The sequence below is a fragment of the Miniopterus natalensis genome, chromosome 11 (assembly GCF_054644295.1).
Source record: "Miniopterus natalensis isolate mMinNat1 chromosome 11, mMinNat1.hap1, whole genome shotgun sequence".
In the NCBI taxonomy this organism is placed as follows: domain Eukaryota; kingdom Metazoa; phylum Chordata; class Mammalia; order Chiroptera; family Miniopteridae; genus Miniopterus; species Miniopterus natalensis.
In genome coordinates this window covers 23742182-23763278 of record NC_142091.1, presented here as the reverse complement: position 1 = coordinate 23763278, position 21097 = coordinate 23742182, and the positions used below count along the sequence as shown (strand labels likewise).

The 21097-nt window shown below is 37.8% G+C and overlaps 1 protein-coding gene across 3 annotated transcripts in view; it reads right to left on the bottom strand.

Annotated features, from left to right (window-relative positions):
* Positions 1-21097, bottom strand: part of MTMR2 (myotubularin related protein 2) — a 91729-nt gene that overhangs the window by 52015 nt on the left and 18617 nt on the right. For 2 of the 3 annotated variants that reach the window (XM_087821597.1, XM_087821599.1), the window contains one exon: positions 1133-1238. In XM_087821597.1, coding sequence (XP_087677723.1) covers positions 1133-1238 — 106 coding nt within the window. Of the gene's footprint in view, positions 1-1132; positions 1239-20387; positions 20479-21097 lie in introns of those variants that run through there. The other variant, XM_087821598.1, reaches the window with a different exon arrangement.

The following is a 21097-nucleotide window of genomic DNA, read 5'->3' as shown; positions in this document are numbered from 1 at the left end:
CTGTGCATAGCCACTTCCTTCCAAAGCAGACAATATAAGGAGAAGGAGGGGAAAAAAGAGTATTTTACCGAGGAAAAAAACTAACACTACCATAACCAAGTGTTTAAGGTTACCATCAACAGGATAAATCATGTCGATAATATGTTGTGATAAAAATGGATCTTTACCCTAAACACATAACCCCAGTCTAATAATGGGTAAAAAATCAGATATTCTACAAAATACTTGACCGCTGCTCTTTGAAACTATCAGGGTCATCAAAAACAAAGTCAGAAAACCTGTCACAGCCAAGAGGTACTTAAGGAGACATGACTACTAACGCAATGTGGTATCCTGGATGGAACCCTGGAAGAGCAAGGAGGACATTATGTTAAAAACAAAGGATAACTGAATAAAGTATGGACTTCACTTAATAATAATGTGAAATTCACTTTGTCCATCATTCACACACAAGCAGAGGTAGAAAAGGAGAGGAACCCAAAAATGTACAAAGTGCTATAGCATATTGCTAATGTGGTTAATTTCATAGCAACAAAGCTTTTAATAAGTAGAGGAATACTTACAAACTAGGATGAGATGTGTGGCAACTACAGCACAGTGTTTAAGTGCTTTAGCTCCAGAACTGGAAGGCATGAGCTGGAACACTGGCAATAAAACTTAGTAGCTATGAGACCTTGGACATGTTACTAACCTCAGTTGTTATCGTGTGTAGAATAGTGATGATAACAGTCTCTACCTCACAGAATTGGTAGCAGTAGTGTAAGATATTTCATTACACAACTTAGAAAAAATGCTCAGCACATGTAAAGTTCTCAATAAGTGTTAGACATTAATGGCCATCACTATGGGAGTAATCATGAAAATCTTTTATACCACAATGAAATTCATTACTTATCTTTTAGCTAAGAACTTAAAAGTTATCAAACTTAAAGATGAATTACACATTTCCATTTACAAATAAATAAGACTTCCCAATTTGCTGGCCTGCTCTGGAATATTTTATAAAGACTGAGGTTTTTAACAATACTCCATCAGTACCTCCTGCTTATTCAGTTAAAAGTTATATTAACAGTCTTGGCCACAAACAACTAACAGAGACTGCTTCATCAGAACTTAGAAACAGTGTGCATACCCTCAAATCAGGAGAAAAGTTGTCTGCAGACGTTGAAATAGAATCCGATGACACAGCAGAAGCGGATTTCGTATGCACTGAATTCTCTGAATGAGAAGTGGAAGCACTGCAAAAGAAAAAGCACAGTATGTTTAGGAAATGGGGCTTTAATAAACCAATTTCAGAAACTGTCATTATAACTCCCTTATCTATCAAAACTTTCACTGCCAACTACTCATACTTTGCCCATTCATCAATCTTATCTCCAAATACTAATAAACTGAAAACTCTGTATTCCTGCATGGTTAAGTATTCTTACTATTCAAGCTCCCTCTAGACAGACTTCCCTGGTACTCACGAATACACTCTTGGCTAATTCTTTTCACCCAATTCATCCATTCTTTTGTCCAGTGAACATTCACTGAATGGTCCAATGTGCAAAACCATTACACGAGGCACTATGATCTGGCTATAAATATGATATAATCCTCATGTTCACGAAGCTCACAAGCGTGTGGCAACTACAGCACAGTGGTTAAGTTCTTCAGCTCCAGAGCTGGAAGGCAGGAGCTGGAACACTGGCTATAAAACTTAGTAGCTATGAGACCTTGGACATGTTACTAATCTTAGTTGTTACCGGGTGTCGAATAGTGATAACGGTCTCTTGGCTAATTCTCAGAATTGGTAGAAGTATTATGACAGATATTTCATTACACCACATAGAATGCTTGGCACATGGAAAGTGCTCAATAAATGTAAACTATTACTGGCCATCATTATGCTGGCATGCTGAGAACAAGAAGCCAAACAACAGACAGAACATAAAGTCCTCATGGTATCACTTAGCAGCCAAATCTATACCAACAACTCCCTACTTGTGAAATTTTTGTAGTGTAAAACAAATGGAGTTCAATTTTTTAAATCACGGGAATAGTTTTATATTCTCTATAGCCAAACACAATTCTAAGTGATACAGCAATCAATACCTCATAAAGCATACTTTGGGAAAGTTCCAATATGTAATACTACTTTTTATGCACGGGACCTGGGAGAACAGATAAAACTCTTAATGGCAATAAAACACAATTGGGAATTATGGGTAGTATATTACTTAGAAAAAAAATATTGACATTATAGCATGCACCACTAAGAAACCAAATGATTCTCTAAAGCCAAAGTACAAGTAAATAAATCTAAGAGAAATAAAATGACAAAACCAAGTTCTGCACCTAATACCTTGCAGTGTGGCATTCAAACAAGCAGTCTTTTGAGCCTAAGTGTGGCAAATATCCTTTAATTACTAACTTCTTTTTACTCATGCATAAACACAGATAGACACTATGATCCACAATGTTACATCTGAATAAGCAATAATGTGTATATCAATACAGCCAATCTGCAAAAGGCTTTACACTCCAGGTAGGCAATGAGAAGCTGGAGGGGCTCAGGGGTGAGAATATCATAGTGTGTGTTCTTGTGACCATGGCAGACAGAGACAGAGACAGAGACAGAGACAGACACAGACACAGACACAGACACAGAAACAGACACACACATACCAACAGAATTGTTAAGAGTAGGCAGCTAGATAGACATGCAGGGATACATGGCTAAGATCAAGGGGAAGATTTGGGAGATGTGACAAATAAGAATTAACCAAGAGTTAGCAGGCCCAAGAGTGAGGCAGGGGAGACTTCAAACCTCCGCCAGGATGTGATCTAACAGATACTTTAACACCAGAGTGGCACAACTTTGAAACCTGAGGAGGTTTTTGTTTTGGTTTTGTTTTTTGCACAACCCAACTCTGGGGTATAAAATTTCAAATGCCCAAACAAGCAGGGCACTTGTTTCAGCTTTGGCCAGCTAAGCTGCCCGCTCGAACTATATCTGAGTATATTTCCTTTTCTTGCAAATAAACTCTTGCATGCTTTGCTGCTATTTATTATTATCTCTTGTTGGAATTCCTTACTACAAGCAAGACCAGGGGCACAGAGACCACCTCCAACAGAAATATTGGGAGTTCTCCTTGTATAAACATGAAGTGCTGCCTTCGTGGACACAGATACCTAGAATGCAGAGCTCCATTTTCAGTAGTTAATTTTTCTTCTGTCATACAGGCTCTATTCATGCTTCTGATCTCTATGGGCAGCTAATATAATACAATCTAATTTCCACTGATCTTTTCCATTTCTCGCTTGCTCATCTTGAGATCAAGCTCCCTGTTTACTTTTTATCAACGGTTCCACAAATGAGCTCTGTATTTTCCTGAATTCATATCTTTGCTCAAGCCATTCCAAAACAGAATGCCCCTTTATCCCAATCTATTTATTAAAATCCTATCTACTCTTTAAGACCCAGTAAAAGGCTAGTTTTTCCAAGACGTCTTCCCCAGGTCTTTCAGCTGGAACTAAGTTTCTCTATACTTTCACAGACTTCTGTCTATACTCTACAATTGCACTTAATACTTTTCACATGAGACTAGAGCTTTTTGGTGACATGACCACCTCCTTATAAAATTATAAACTACTACAGAATAAGAACCATGTAACTGGCAAGGCATTTAAACTGGAAGAAAGACTGCAGTCTGCTAATCTACTTAAGTAAACAATACCAATTAGGTTCTCAGTTTTCCTAGGTCCATAAACTTCACTAAAATCAATCCAAACATTCCTGTTATTCTTGTCATCCTGAGCCTCTCTTCAAAAAAGGCAGGGTTTCTAGTCTGACTATGTATTTCCTTCATCCATTTTCCATGTCCAAATCTTCCTTCTGCTACTAACTCATCCTAACCTTTATACTGGAATCTTTATTCCATAGTGAATAAATTTCCTCACATCTTCGACAGAATTCTCCCCTCACAGCCCTGGTCAGGTGGATCAGTTGGTTAGAGCACTGTCCAGATACACCAAAGTCAAGAGTTCAATCCCTGGTCAGGGCACATACAAGAATCAACCAATGAATGTGTAAATAAATGGAACAACAAATCGATAAATCCATGTCTCTCTTCTCTCTCCCTCCCTCCTTCTTACTCTCTCTAAAAAAAAAAATAAGAATTTTCCCCTCACCTCTTCACCTCAACTGATACCTTCTCCACGGAATCCACTCCCCTGCAGCCTGTTCTAGAGGAGACTCTTCTCCCAACATCTACCAAAACCCAAAGGTGAACCCAGCATTCCCCCAGCTCCACGACCATGCTCTCACACTAGTACTACTTTTCCATCTTCATACGTAAAAGCTTTCTTCCTCTGAGGTTCATGGCATTTGGGTATACAGCCTCTCCGCATCGTCACCCACCTACCTTTTCATTACTCCTCCTAACTCACTGAAGACTTGTTCAACTGGCTTAATTTCTTCTCCAAAGCTTCTTTCTACTCCAAAGCTGCCAACATCATGGGAATTTAAACATTCCTAAGGATAAACTAGCAACAACCTACCTCAAAATTCCTCAATTCCTACAACCCTCATCCACCTTCCCATTTTAGCAATGTGCTTCTACCGTCATACTATGGACTTTATCATTTGTGGGAACTAATCAGCCTCTGTAATCTTAAATTCAAGGATCCCAATCTCTGATTACAGATGCTCTTCTTTCCAAATATCTCACTTTCTTAACTTGCCCTTCATCTAATCTTCAACCTGGTAGAAATAACTCATCCCTCAACCCCTCCATTTGTGATGCTTTATTGCTCTCCTTTTACCCTTCACTTCCCGCCCTACCCAGCCCAGAATGTGCAGTGTAACACTTTATACTCTGGGCAAACCCTCAGTGTGCTTATTTCCTCCCCTATGGGCCACCACTGCCCTGCTTATTCCTACCCTCTTCCATGCTAAAGCTTGGCTACTAATGACAAAAAATCTTCACACTGGGGCCTTAGTACTCATGGTTAGAAACATTAGCTAGGACCACGGCAGTGCGCAGCAAACCCATCACATCCAATCAATCCAAAATCCTCCAGAGTCTACTTCCCTATCTCTAGACTGCATCCCTTTTTCTATCCTAATTTTTACTGTTTTAACTAGATACCTCTTCTCTGGACTACTGCAAATCACCTGCCTCCTTTCTCCTACTCATCCAATATATCATCCCAAATCAAAACTAAAGTGATCTTTCAAAAACAGATCTGATCATGTCATTGCTTAGATTTTCAGTGAATCCTCACTGCCTACAGAATCAGGCCCAAACTCCTTAGCATAACACCTGAAGTCTTCCATGACTTCCCCTTGTTCTACATAACTGGCTGGAGCTCCAACCCATCGGAAGCCACAGGGAATGGCTTGTAGAGTCCCTAAGTCCTCTAGCCATATTATGCCTCTGTCCTCTGTTAAGCCTGCTTCTTCTACCTGTAATGTCCTCCATACACTTCCACGCCCACTCCGCTCCTACTCACCTTCCAGGCGCAACGACGTCTTCACGTACACTGCGCGTATTTCTATCACACCTGTAACACTGCACTGCATTTACTGGTCTACAAGCTCCTCCTCTCAGACAATTCTGTTACTGTATACTGTTCCGAGATTTTCTCTTTACCAGATCATTTCCCTACCTTGCTCTCAATAAAAATGTAAAGTGTCTAAAAAAGAATATCTGACACATCCTTAGCTATTATTTATAACTATATGTTATTACACACATATTACTACCCCCAACCAAGTCCAATCAGCTGCATGAATAAAATTATAATGGCAAAGTTGCTGTTTCACCTCTCATTAATACTGCTTTCAGCTGTAATGTATTACAAGTGAGAATACAAATGTCCCCCCGTAACTGTAACCAAGATTTACTGAAGGAATAAAACAGCAAGAACTACAATTAAAGACCCAGTATTTAAAAGACAAGAAATTATGTGTCTTGGACAGTATTATATTAAAAGTATTTCAAAGATAAATATCACTACTACTGTAAAAGCATTTGTGTTGGCACTGTATATACCATTTAAAAACTGAACCTGTCATTCATTACCAGGGACCAAATTTAAATTGTCTGCCCCGCCCCCTTCCCCTGAAAAAAAACTTTATGTTGAAGCTTCACCCCATAATGTGATTGTAATTGGAAATCAGGGCTTTTAGGAGGTACCTAAGGTTAAATAAACTCTAAAGAGGGGAGGGCTAATCTGATAAGATTAATGGCTTTATAAGAAGAGGAAGAGACCCCCTAGGTGTTCATTCATTATCCTTTCCTCTCTCTTTCTCTCTCTCTCCCCCCTCTCCTTTCTCCTCTCTTCTCTTCCCTCTTTCTCTCTGTAAACACTGAGGAAAAGACATATGAGGACATGATGAGAAGGCAGCCATTTGCAAGCCAGTCAAAGAGAGACCTCACCAGGAATCAAATCAGCCAACACCTTGATCTTGGACTTCCCAGCCACCAGAACTGTGAGAAATAAATTTCTATTATTTAAGCCACCCAGTCCTTAGAATTTTGGATGCAAACCCAAGCTGACTAATAGTCATAGAAGATTAATGTCATCAAAGGAGTTTCTCTTGGTTTCTGAAGTAAAGGATTTCTAATTTGAAATTGTAATTTAAAATTATTTTCTTTCTATATAAAAAAAAATGCTTGAAAGTTCTGAAAAGTTTTAAAAAGAACAGGGGAGTTCCAATGAAAGAAGAAAACTACTGTCATCAATAATAACTTTTATCTATTCTTTTAACATGTAGTCAATATAAAAAGTTATTAATAAAAAAAAGTATTGAGGTATTTTCTACTCTTTCTTTCATACAATCTGGTATGAATTTTACATTTACAGCACATCTCAATTTAGACTAGCCATACTGAAAGTGCTCAAAAGCCACACACGTGTGGCCCATGTACTGGATACAAGTACAGAGGAACAAGTAAAATAAAGCACAAAGAAACTATCCAGAATGCTAGACGTTCTAAAGGAAAAGTCTGCAGATATGCAACGGCATGAAAGGTGAAAGCGGGGAAAGTGCTCTAAATTAAGAGGTTAACTATATATATATGACTTTGAGTCCTAATTCAAAATCAACTACAAAGAGATTTTTTTCAGACATGTGAGAAAACTTGGTATGAATGAGCATTAGATGATAAAAAAGAGCTGTACCTGAATTTTAATCAGGTGTGATTATGAGATTATGTGAGAAAATATCCACATTTTAGAAATGTGAAATGGAGATTATAGGAATGAAAGGACATGATTTGCTTCAAATAGTTCAGCAAAAAAATAAAAACATAGATAAATGTAACAAATTCTTGGCAACTAATTGTTCAATCTGAGTGATGGATAATCAGGGGTTTAATTTTATACTTCTCTCTTTTGTGTACACCTGAAATTTTCTTTTAAAAAAGTTAAAAAATATAATAGTTTTAGAATCTAAAAAAAGAGAAAACAAATACTAATTTCTTTTTTCTTCTCTTTCTTTTTTTTTTAATCCTCACCTGAGGGTATGCTTAGAGAAAGAAAGGGAAAAGAGAGAGAGAAACATTGATCAGTCCATGCCCCAATCAGGGAGCAAACCCACAACCTGGGTATGTGCCCTAACCAAAAATTAAACCCACAACCTTTTGATGTACGGAACAACGCACCAACCAACTGAGCCACCCCGCCAGGGCACAAATACTACTATTTCTAGGAACCCAGCATCCATTTGAACACAGTTACCAAGGTGTTGACAAGTGGCAGTCTTAAAAGTAAAGGTATAGGATGAAAATATCGCTAGACTAAGATACAATTGGCCTAAGTTATGGTTCTGACACCATCAAATAGTAAATGTGTGACACCTGGGCTTTTCTATCAATTTCTCTAGAAAGAAATGTTGAATAACTTGCCCAAGGTCACATAGCTAGCAAGTGAGAGAGCCAGAATTGTCCAGTTTGTAAAAAAAAAAAAAAGAAAGAAAGAAAGAAAATAGCAATAAGAATAACCTTTATCTGCAAAAACTGAGAGGAGAAACTGAGTATTTTGCCTATTTTTGTTTTCCAGAGAACTATTTTCCAAAATCGTTTACGCCAACTTGATAGACACTGGAATTGAACAAAGTAATTTTCATGAAACAATTATTTATGTTTTCCTTCCTTTCACATTAAATATAATTTTTATTTCCATTTTCAGGTCTCATTCTAGCTCAGTAAGCCTTCGCTAAAAAGGGAGGCGAATCAGCTCTCACTGGGATTCACTCAGGGATACTAGTCTCATCTAATATATTATATTTACATCTACAAGAATAATTTTCTTCAAGCATCAGTTCAACAATTACTTAACACTTGTATTCATTATGGAAGGTGCTTAAACTAACTGGCACTGGCACCCATTTGCCACCAAATCAGATTAAATGTCATCATGACAGCTTTCAGGGTGCCAAGGCTCTCCACCAATACCCACAAAACTGTTCCTTGACACTGGTCATGAGAATCAGACTCGTCTCACACTCTACTTTGAATATCTTTTAACTTACTCTCCAAGCCCTTCTCTTCTGACCAATAAGTCTAGTCTTTCCAACATGTCTGCATTTGTATTCAGTTGTAGTTGTGTGTATTTTTATGTCTTCTATTTATATTGATTCATTTTTATTTATATCAATTCATTACATAGTACATATATATATTCCTTCAAAACATTTTAACAATTGCCAAACTCTCACTATGTGTAAAACACTGTGTTACACAACACCCTCTGCACTTGAGACTTCAGCCCTATAGGAGACATTATACCACATAAGCACATCAATAATACCACGGGAGGTACAAACAAGGGCTAGGAGAAAAAACTCGAAAGGAAATGGTAGTAGTCATTTGAAGATCAGAAAAAAGCAAGAAATACATTAAAATGAATCATTTGAAATTGCTATTTTTATAAATTAAAATGGTCAAATATCAATTATTCCACAGGGCTCAATGTAATAAAATTAAGGAGACAGAAAAAATTTAGATGGGCCTTTAAGGATTTCAAGGCACAGATCAAGGCTTTGCAAATCACAAGCACACACACTCAAAAAAAATTTGTTAAGAAACTTAGGAAAGTATAGGGCGTACTTTTTGACTAAGTACTTTACTCAAACTAAATAAATAAAAGGCTAAAAAGGTAATCTGGTACCAGATCACTGAAAATCCTAAATGCCAGTCTTAAAAGCCTTGCTAAGAAAAGGGAATCACAATGAGATACCACTCCACACCCTATATGGTGGCTAAAATCTAAAAGACAGAAAATAACAGTGCTAGTAAAGATGTGAAGAAATTGGAACTCTCATACACTGTTGGTGGGAATGTAAAATGGTACCGGCACTTTGGAAAAAGGTCTGACAGTTCTTTAAGAAGTTAAACAGTTACCAAATGACCCAGCAATTCTACTCCTAAATATATACCCTAGAAAAATGAAAACTTATGTCCACACAAAAACAGCAACACATGAATGTTCACAGAAGCATTATTCATAATAGCCAAAAAGTCTGAAAGAGCCATGCCATTCCCTGGCTTGAAATCTTTCAAGGGCTCCCCTCTGCTCTTATTTTAGCATAGCGTCAAGTCACTACTATGATGTGTTCCCTGCCTCCTTCTCCAGCTTCCTCTTGTGCATCTCTCTCCCCCCTTGTGCTCCTCAGTCCAACCACACTAGCCTTCTTTGAGATCCTTAAATAAGCTGGCTCCACTGCAGGGAGCATGCATCTACCAAACTCCTTTCTGATTTGTCCTCAACTGAAACATCGCCTCCTCATGAAATCTGACCCGATGTCCCAGACCAGTGCTCCTAGTAGTCATTCTCAATAGTACTTGGTGCTTTTCATTCTTTCTACTTACCAAAATCTGTTCTTACATTTCTTTGTAAATGTTTGATCAATATCTATGTCCCTTAAGACTACAAACTTGACAAAGGAACTATGTAAATTGTGCTCACCATTCTATTCCTAGGACCTAGCATGGTGCCTCACAGAAAGCACTCAGGAAATATTTGTTGAATTAATGACTGAAAGAACGATCAAAAGATTGTATTATTATAATCAAATTCATCAGAGGTAATGATGAGAACATCCAAAATGAAAAAGAAACATGGTAGAAGGGAAGGGGTAAAACAAGGGTAAGGGAAGACAAACAGAAAGTCTCATTTTTATTTCTTGAGTTATTGTGTATATATTATTTTATATGCCATATATAGTGTCCAATTTCCATTTTAAAACTTTTTATCACGCTGGGGAAAATATTTCTTTAAAGAGATTATATCTTAAGTGAATGACAAATAATCCTTATAACAACTGGTAGGAATCTGTTATTTCCACTGGGATGGTTAAAGTAGGAGCTGGGAATTGAAAAACCAGGTTTTTAGTCCTATTAAGCTAACAGCAGTGTCCCTGTCCAAGTAAATTAATCCCCACTCCCCATTACAGTTTCATTATCTGTGAAAAGTTATGATCAGAATATTTTAGTAGTTAGCTTTTTGGTGATCATATATCTACTTGAGAATCTCATGAAACCTATTCTAATGAACTGCTTATGTCAGGGACTTTAAGGTTAAGATCTTTTTTAATTCTAATGTAGTCCAGGGCTTCTGAAATGAGTATTCTACCTTTTATAATACTCATACAATATCTAGATAAATGTTGAAAAATTAACTTGACTGTAAAAAAAAAGTATATGTGTATGTATGTGTCTATATATACAGGATAGGGCAGAAATAGGTTTACAGTTGTTTGTATGCAAAATAATAAATAATAATACAAGAATAATTCTATGTTTTGAGTACTCACAACTATAAACCTATTTTGCCCCATGCTATTATTTTCTAATTATGTAATTACAGCCTTAGTCTTGAATATGAAGTTGACTCATAAACTAAATAGAAATATTCTGATATTGTATTTCTTACAATAAAATCTTTAAGAGAAGATTTATGTACAATAGAGTCAAGGGGAAACTAAATCCAATAGCTACATTTATTTCAGGAGCTCTGGACTATCACCGTGTATACAACAGCCCTGCTTAAAGATAAATATAAATGACATCAGACCAAGAAATATAAGCCACATTTCTTTAAGTATTTTCATTATTCTCATATTAAGTGATTTTAGCAGAAACTATAATTATCTTTTAAAATACATTTGAAAAACATTCTAATTTAACTAAGTAAAGATTTAAGTGTCTTACATTTCAAAATATACCTGCAATAATTAAAGGTATTGTATATGTATATGTATATGTATATGTATATGTATATGTATATGTATATGTATATGTATATGTATATGTATATATGTATGGTTAGCTCAGTAACTCGTCTAAGTAATTTTATTAGACTGAACTAAGGAATATAAACTCAATTGACTTGGATCATCACCCTTGCCAGTGCCCAACAGGCTTATGTTTACAGGGCTTCTTATTCTGTGATTTGCACACTTACTCTAACCTTGTGACCTCAGTACACTGGAACCCATTATTAGCTTCAGTGGCCTGACTCATTTGGAGTACTTCTCCCTGCCAAGGTGAAAAATGGAAACACATGACTTGGAGTAAACTTGGCACTTGCATTTCCGACAGCACACTCATTTTTCTTTCAAACACTACATGTGGTTTTCCTTCACAAGTCTCTTGCCAAATCTGCAGACCATATTCCATTTCTTAAGAGTTTAGCCACCTTCCACATTCCCACAAGTTGTCTATCCTCACTGGCTCCATTTTCTCAGTGCCCACTCACCCCTTAATCCCCTGCAATCTGGCTTCTGCCTCTATCAATTCCCTAAAATGGTTTTTTATAATTAATGACCTGATTATTTAAAAAAAAATAACAATAATGATCTTTTCTCAGTTCTGATACTGTAAATTTTCATCTCCCTTCACTAGCATATTATTTTGGTTATCCCATATCTCAGTTTAATTTAATTAATACTCCTGAGCACCTACTACATGCAACTGTTCTAGGAATTCCTAGAGAAACAGAGGCAAACACTTAATGAAAGGTTAATGGTCGGTGGTGTGTAAGCAGGCTAAATAGCCATCTCAGATGGGTGAATAAAGAAAAATTAAATTTATTAAAAGGGGATGGGGATATCCAAAGGGAAGGGCTACATAGCACTGAGTCAAAGGGTACTTGGTCCACGATGGCAGCGACAGTATATTTGGGACAGTGAAACAAGGAAAAGCATAGAAGAAGCAACAGGAGAGCTTAGGCTGGGTGCTTGGGCTTAATGAGAAGTCAGAGAGAGAGAAGGGGACTTTGAAGACAGGTTCAGGGGGTAAGCCGGGAATGAGCTGCTGCTGCCCATTGCTCCCCTGGTTGCAAGTCTTGTGGGTCACCTCAGAGAGAAGAGGGATGGAGATGGCGCCGGTGTGCTCCCCTAGTGGGGGGAGCAAGCTGAGTCCTTTGTCCCAAGCTTATTTATCTCTTTCTTGCACGTGGGAATCTTAGGGGAGATCTCAGGGGAGGGTCTTAATAGAATATTCATCAGCTTTCCAGGTGTGCTCTTTCAGGGTCCTGGTCTCCAATGATTGGTCTGTGCCAGGGCAGGGGTCAACAATCAAAGTATCCGGTCCTGAGGCAGCCACAGCACCACCTGTCTGGTTTTGCTGCTTTTCAGGGCCTGGAGCTGAAATACAGCTGACACCTAGATGTTATCTTTAGGGAGGACTCGCAGGGGGTCAAACTGCATGACCAGCGATATGCTGGAGGAGGACAGGTTACCCTGGGGACAAGGTTCTTGTTTTCCCAGTTTTGCCCCTTGCTAGGCATCAGGGGTTTCCTGACCTGGAGAGTTTCTGTACCCGGGTTTCTGTGCCTGGCCCATCTAACACTTAACACAGGGTTGCAGCCTCTAGTGAGCTTTCATTCAAATGTACTTAATTTAAGTACACAAAAAACACAACACAATGTAGAATATGGACAATGAATGAGAGAGAAAACACCTGGAGGTTTGGAAACTGAAAAGCTCATATACTGCTTCACTTTAGGGACTTAAGAAAGGTTTTAGGAAAGAGATGGCATTTCAGGTTTAGCCAGAATATAAAAGTTTCAACACCTTCTCAACAATTTCCATAAACTAATGAACAGTATGGGGGGGGGGGGGGACTGGAAAATTCAGGGCATATTAAAGCTATTGTAAGAGGTAGCTCACTTTGGCTGAAGTACAGGACTTAAAAAACACAATCAAAGATAAGCATGAAAAGGTAGGTTTTGATTAGACTGAGGCAGGTCCTGAAAAATTAGTAGATAGTTCTAAAACCAGTGAGAAGCTACTGAACGTTTCTGTGCTTTAGGAAGATTATTTTAACAATAGGTCAAAGAATGAATGAAAAGAGCAGGAAATCTGTTAGTAGACTAATAGGAGACCTTTTCAGTCAGAAGTACTAAGGACCCAAACTAGCAGTAAAAATGAAATAGGAGTGGATACAGGAGACACTGTGGAGATGGAATCAATAGAACTTGGCAACTGACTTCACATGATGAGAAAGGGAGAGATAAGGAACAAAATAAAACCCTATATCTTGGCACAGAGAAAGTAGTGTGCCAAATTAGAGAGCAAAAAAGAAAAGTAGGTAGCTTGAAGAGGTGAAGAGTTCCGTCTTGGAATTCTTAAGCCTGAGGTGGTATCAAGGCACCCACAGGAAAAAGTGTAGCACTCCATGCACTAGTAGACCAAAGCATTTTAGATTTTACCCGATCATGCACTTGTTCATTCGTTGGTTCGTTCGTTCATTCATTCATTCATTCATTCATTCAGGCAATGTTGGTTTACTGCTTACTCTATGTTGGATGAGTGACACTGTGAAGATACATGTGATACAGCAATATTAGATGTGTTCCCAAATGACAGCTTTGTGGGAGAGGCAGACTCCTATTTAGCTATCTACAAATCTGACTGTATAATAGTGGTTTAAAAAATACTGTGGGAGGATATAGGAGGAAAAGACTAGATGTGACTGAGAGAGGTTGAGGCACTGAAAGATGTGTCATTTTTTATGGACATTAGCCTGCTAGCCTGTTAGGATTTGGTGGAAGAGTGAAAACATTCCAAACATCAGTAAATTGATTACTTGGGGAAACCAATGTGACTGGTCTATGTGAATCATAGCAGGGTAAAGGGAAGAAAAGCTGTGCTGTGTTCTATAAAGAAACCTGGATACCCTTATAGAGTTCAGATTGTATTCTGTAGGCAATGGGGAGACATCAAACATTTCTGAGCATAAATGTCATATATTCTGCTAGAGTTATGAAGTATTAATTTGGGGAAGAGTTCTAGAGGAAAATAGATTAGTTAATTAGATCACTTAATAGAATAAAATAGGCCACATAATGACGAAGACAGTAAATCAGAAGAAAGAAAAAGTTTGAATGGGTATGTGAAAATAAGCAATAGATTTTAATGTGGAATTTGAGGTTCTTGCGAAATATCCAAGTGGATGTGTTCATCAAATAAGTGGAAATACAAAACTTTTCCAGTTTTGGCTTTCCCTGGAGAGGTTATAGCTAGGTAATAGCTAAATCCATAAGAGAGAATCATATAGCCCAGGGACAGGGTATAAAGCAAGAAAATATGTGAGATTTAATGAATGGAATTACATTCATTTTCATAAAAGAGAGGCTGGAGGTAGACATCTAGAAAAAATAGATGGAAGAATCAAGAGAAACACTGTGAATAGGTAACCAACAGTACATAATGCTAAACAACTCAAAGAGAAAACTCCAATGGATTTATTAAACAAGTATGTTAAACCAATGAGTATGTCAACATTGACTATATAATGTTTTAGAAACAATAATCTGATATGAATTTTAAAAACTGAGGTAATGAGGCATGGACTTCCTCAACTTCTGGCTTCCCTCTCAGTAAATTTATCTATATCCAAACCCACTCTTTCTATCTTAGATGATAGCACATCCCTTCTCAGGTTCAAGGACAGTACTTCCTCCTATGATTTCCATCCTGCCCCAACCAGTCTCTCTTGGGAGGTATGGGTGTGTTTGGATACACGCAAGCATACACTTTACACAGTAATGTTAACACTGGACATTCAGGAGGAATTCAGTAGAGATTTGCTAATTCTATATCAGAATCAATAACACACTGAATTCAACCTTTAGCTACTCTATTGATACTGCCTCCTGGATTTCATTAATGATCTCAGAAACAAACCCAGGGGTCGTTTTACTCAGTGCTTGTCCTCCTTAACTTCTCTGCAATATGTGACACCACTGTCACTGCCCTGTTGGGATTCTTTTCTCTGTACACTTCCATTGTCATTAAAATATACTAGCTTTCTTTATACTCTCTCCTTCTCTAGGTTCTTTTCTACCAGTTGGCCTCTAAATATAGATTCTCTTGAAAGTTCTGACCTTGGTTCTGTTACTTCTACTTTTAATCTCTCTTTGAAATATCATGGATTCTCAACGCTTCAGTTATTAGCTCTAAGCAGACGATTTCCAAACATACATTTAATATTCTTGGTCCCACATTCACAAATACTTGCTACTAGTACCATGTGACTCACCTCTCTCCGGCCCTATTTCTCTCTCTGATCTTGCTTGGCTACAGCTCACACCTTACAATGCCATTAAGCATTATGGTAAGTAACTAGAATTACACCAAATAATATTTTTTAAATTGTTCCTTTAAAATGCAAGTACAGGTATTAATTAACCAACTATTCATATAGCCAGCCAGTGAATTATAGATTATAACTTTCAAGGACCCCTGAGATCATTCCAGTGAAACTCCCCTACTTTACAAATAAAGTACAGCCCAGAGAAGTAAAGTGAATGGTTTGAAATATAATATCAAATTAGTGGCAGAAACAGCTATAGAAGCAGGTCCCCTTTTGATTAAATCACATTGCTTCTGATAGGGAGTACAGAACCAAAAGGAGAAATACCCTCAGGGTACTTATTATCTAACTGGGGAGATAAAATGTGCTGGCATGTGCATGCGCGCGCGCACACACACACACACCACACACACACACTCCCCCCCAAAATATTTCTATCACTTATGTTCACTGTATGAAGGCGAAGTTCTATTAAAAATCACCAGGGAATGCTCCCTGGAGCAGACAAAGCTAAACTGGATTCAGAAGTAGGTTAAGAAAAGGACGAGCAGAAAGCAGTACATTTAGGGCTGTTTCCCATAATTTTTTAAGTTTTTGAACAAACAACAGAACACATTCTACATGAGAAAACTGAATTGCTATTTAAGTCCCACATTTAAAATTCAATGTGAATCCAAGTGATACCACAGGATCTCAAAGTAAATGAAGATAAGGCTCCAATGACAATGGTGTCTCACAGAACATTACAGGGACTCCTCATTTATTTTACTGTTTAAGACTACTTCATTTCCTCTTACTCCACGACTCAGCAGCCATGAGACCTTGGGCAGGATGCTATACACCTCTGAATCTCAGTTTCTGTATAAAATGGAGATGATAAAATCTACCTCATAATTGGTCATTCAGCTCCTTGTGTTCCAAACAAGGCCACTCATTCCCCCCAGTGTCCATCCTCCATCAGTAAAAGTTAAGAAAGGGCATCAGAAATGCAAGTGCTCTAGAGGAGTAAGACTGTCCCTCCATCTCCCCCTCAGTGTCCCCAACTGGCAAAAGAGAAGGGAGATGTTAGAACTGTGAGTGATCCTTAAAGAATCTCACCCTTACACCCTTACCTCCTACCTCCTGCTCAACACTCATTGTCTCACTACACGCCAGCTTAAAAACTGTAAGGACTAACTTCATTATACCCTTTATCTCTGTTTTCCACAGTTCCAACCAGAGGTGAGAAGTACCAGAACTCTAATCTCTTTTTCTACTCCCATCCTCAATTAACCATCTCCCTCCCAACTCTTCTGCTTCTGGATTTCAAGGTTAATCAGCAAAATTTCCTCTACTCTTTCTCTCTCTCTTAAATGGTCTTTTTATCTTTTACTCTAACTAAAGTCTAGTTTTTCCCCTGAGGACAAGGCTCTCCCTACAGCTCTTTCAAATGGAAAAACAAGCCCTTGTCTTCTCTCAAATACCCCTCTCCAACAACTGGGTCTGGAAATTGGGTCTTTTTCCTCATTACCACTTTTCAGACTATTCTTCCTTTCTGTGTCTAAAAACCCCAAACACAGAATCTCTTCAATCTCATGTCATCAGACTATACTACCCACTACCCCACCTTGTTGAAGTCACCTACCAATCTACTTCACTCTCCCTCATTCTTTAATTAGCTTCAGGCTCACCATCATTCTTTCTAATATTAACACAATTGCCATAATTCTTAATAATTTCAATATCCATAGAAATAAGCATCTAAAACCCTCACCTCTCAGCTCCTTGATCTCATCGGCTCCAGTGATCTTGTCCTCTTTTATCTCAGATCACGATCATCCCCTTAACACTGGAATTACCAACTAACTCTAAGCCCTTCTTACTTTAAATTTCAAACATTCTGCTGGCGGACCACCAGCTCACTCTCTCTAGTACACCAGCCAACATCTTTAATTGTTCGATCCCACCATTGTTCCTACCACCTTTCATTGACTCTCACTATTTTCATGTCCTCACTTCTCTCTTTCCCCAACTTATTAAATTCCATGGCCTGTCATTACAGTAAGTCCCTTGCCCTTGTTTGCTTCATGATACCCAAATGCCAGTTATAGCCAACTCTCTGCCTACCCCAGAACTGCACTCACACAGTTGAATAGTCTTGAGAAAAACATACACCCACCTGGCCTGGACTTACTTTGAATTCATGATCACCTACCTCAACTAGGCCCCTAATACTGCCCAGTAATCACGCCACATTTCCCTCATCCATATACCCTCATTCTTCTAGACAACTATTTCATATTGTTTTTTCTTTCCTCGCCTTCTACCACCCTCTCCATCCCAAATTTTAGTAAATAATCTAGATTACTATTTCACCGAAAAATTTAGAAGGAACAGGGTCTTCCACAAGCTCCCCCAACTACAAGTTACGTACACCTGTGCATATGTACTCTGCCTTCCTTTCTCTTACTGGCGAGAAATCGTACATACTCCCATCTAAAGCCGGCTCTTCCACTAAACTTCATCTCCTCTCATCTACACAAGAAACTCTCTAGCAGTTCTTCCCTCTGGTTCAAAATTTTCCTTCTACTCAATCATTCTAACCAATATAGAAACATGCTATTATTTCTCTCAGCTTAGCCCTTCCAAATATCACTTCATTTCTCTGAGCTTATTTATAGCAAAAGTCTTGAAAGAGATATTTATGCTCACTGCTTCCAACTCCTTACCTCTCACTCTCTTGAACCCACTTCCATCAGGCCAGCAAAAATGCTTTTGTGAAGGTAATCAAGAACCTCCACTTTGCTAAACCCACTGTCAAAGCTCAGTCCTCAAATAAGTAGCATCTGACATAGCTGATCCTTCCTCTGAAACACGTTCTACACCTGGATTCCAAAACACTTATGGCTACCTCAATAGTCATTAGACACGCTCTCAGGTCTCCTGTGATGATTGCTTCTTACTTTGTAACACTGGAGTACTCCTTAACGCTCAGTCCTTGAACCTCTTATCTTCATTACGTACACCTCCCCTCCTTAATAATCTCATCCAGGCTTACAGCTTAAACATCTTTAACTTGATAAACCCAAATTTATATTGCTATCCCAGACTTCTTTCTTGAATTCCAGATTCCAATAACTTATTTATTTAACACCTACTTTGGATGTCTAATATGTCCAAAACCAAACTCCTGCTCTTCTTCCTGAAACCAGCTCTAACATCTTAGTAAGGGGTAATTCTATCCTAAACTTTCTTCAACCAAAACCTTTGGAGTCATCTTTGAAGTTTATTACATTACCTGGTCGGTCAGTCAGGAAATACTGCTGGCTGTACCTACAAAACATGCCCAGTATCTAATCATTTCTCTCTACCTCTTCAGCCATCACTATCATCTCCCTCCTGATGATTCCCATTACCTATAACCCATCTCCAAGCTTCTGTATCCCAATTTGTTCTCAACACAGCAGCCAGAGTGATCCTTTCGGAACATCTAATATAGTCACTCCTCTACAAAACACCTGCCACTATCTTCCCATCTCAGAAAGCAAAAGTCCTTAAAATGGCCTAGACGGCCTTTCACAATCTGCCCCAATCCTTACCTCCCTGATCTTATCTCCTATTCTCCCTTCAGCTCCTTGCACCACACAGACTCCTGCTATTCCTCAAACAGACCAGACAAGTTCTCACTTCAAGACCTATTTTATAATTCTCTTCTCACAAATATTCTCATTTTTCCTTCATTTCATTCAGCTTTTTTAGTGAAATACTGCCTTCTTAGTGAGAGCTTCCCTGGCCCTTTTATTTAAAATTGTAAGCCACTCCAAACCCACCCACTCGTTCTCTATTCCCTTCCTCCTTTGTTTTTCCTAGAATACTTACTACCATCTGACCTACTTTTTGTTTCACTTATTTTTTGACTCCTCTATTTAGTTAATGCTTACTGAGTGCTTACTATATACCAGGAACAGTTCACATACTTATAAAGATTAGATAAAATAAGGAATGCATAGAGTTTAATATATTACCTGACAGACACCAAAACAATGTATATAACCCTAACAATTTGATCCTTAAAGAAGTTAGGCATTAAGTCATCCATAATCAGATAATCTCTGCCAGAGAAAGTTTAATACAATTTATTTAAAACAAGAGAAGTAAACAAAATAATCTCTAGAAAAGGAAATTCATATCTCCCCTCTAGCAACCAATTCTAATTACTAAATCATTGTTGGAAACACAGATCCTTTCTATTTTCATGGCAAATACTGCGTACTATTTTGTTTCATAACTAAAAAGGATGTCTACAGTTAAGTATTTAATATGGACACTATTAAATGTAATCATACTAAAAATCATCTTCACAATGATGCAAGGGACACTTTGGCAAATGCTAACATGTAGCTAAACTACTCTCCCACTCCAACCAAGACATGTAAGTTTAAGCTAGAAGAGAAAGAAAATTAGGTCTCATAAATCATGAAAAGTCAGTTAGCCTCTCAGAGCCTCAATTTCATATTGTAAAGTAAGGAAAAAATACTCGCTCTCCTTATCTCATTGGGTAGTTATAAAAAAGCAAGTGAAAATGCTGTCCTAACTGTAAGATTCTTTTTATATAAATATCACTGTTTATAAAAATACCCAGAGGGAAGGGAAGGAGCCAGCATCCTGCAACTGATAATGTGATAAATGTAGAAAATGAAGTTACTGTTAAAATGTATAGGACTTAAGTTTAAAGCAAAAAACAAATACATATGGGGCTACCTAAGAAACAAGGCATATTGCCCAGCCAGCATGGCTCAGCAGTTAAGCATTTACCTAGGATCCAGGATATCGTGGTTCGATTCCCGGTCAGGGCACATGCCCAGGTTGAGGGCTCGATCCCCAGTAGAGGGCGTGCAGGGGGCAGTCGATCAATGACTCTCTCATCATTGATGTTTCTCTCTCTCTCTCCCTCTCCCTTCTTCTCTCTGAAATCAATAAAGATATATTTAAAAGAAAAAAAGAAACAAGGCATCTTCTCAGGTAGACTTTCCAGATTAACATCATTCCTTCTGGATGAGCCCCTCAGCACATTAGTATTTAATTCATAGCTACTTCTTACTGGTTTTTTGCTTATGTTTCAAGGAAGTTTATGTGTTCTAGTTTGAAAACATGAACAAACTCAATAAATGTTTATTTACCAACAAAACTTCCCAAATAAACATTAGAATCTTTCAGACACTAGCATTTACAACATATTCATTATGTTAACAGCAATAAAATAGTAGGCCAGATCTATTTACACTAAAATAATTTAAAAAGGTAATTGATTTATAGGGAAAGACATTAAATAAAGAAATATTTGAGATTATCAAATCCATCACTACAAAGAAAAAAAGACTTGTGGAAAAGTTACAAAAGTCACATCATTCATTTTTGACAGAAGCCAAATTAGATAAAATTTGGCCACACAAATAAAACATGACATAAAGGTTCACAGTTTCATAAGTTTCACAGAGAGATTTCAAACAGTAAAGTCTTTAAAA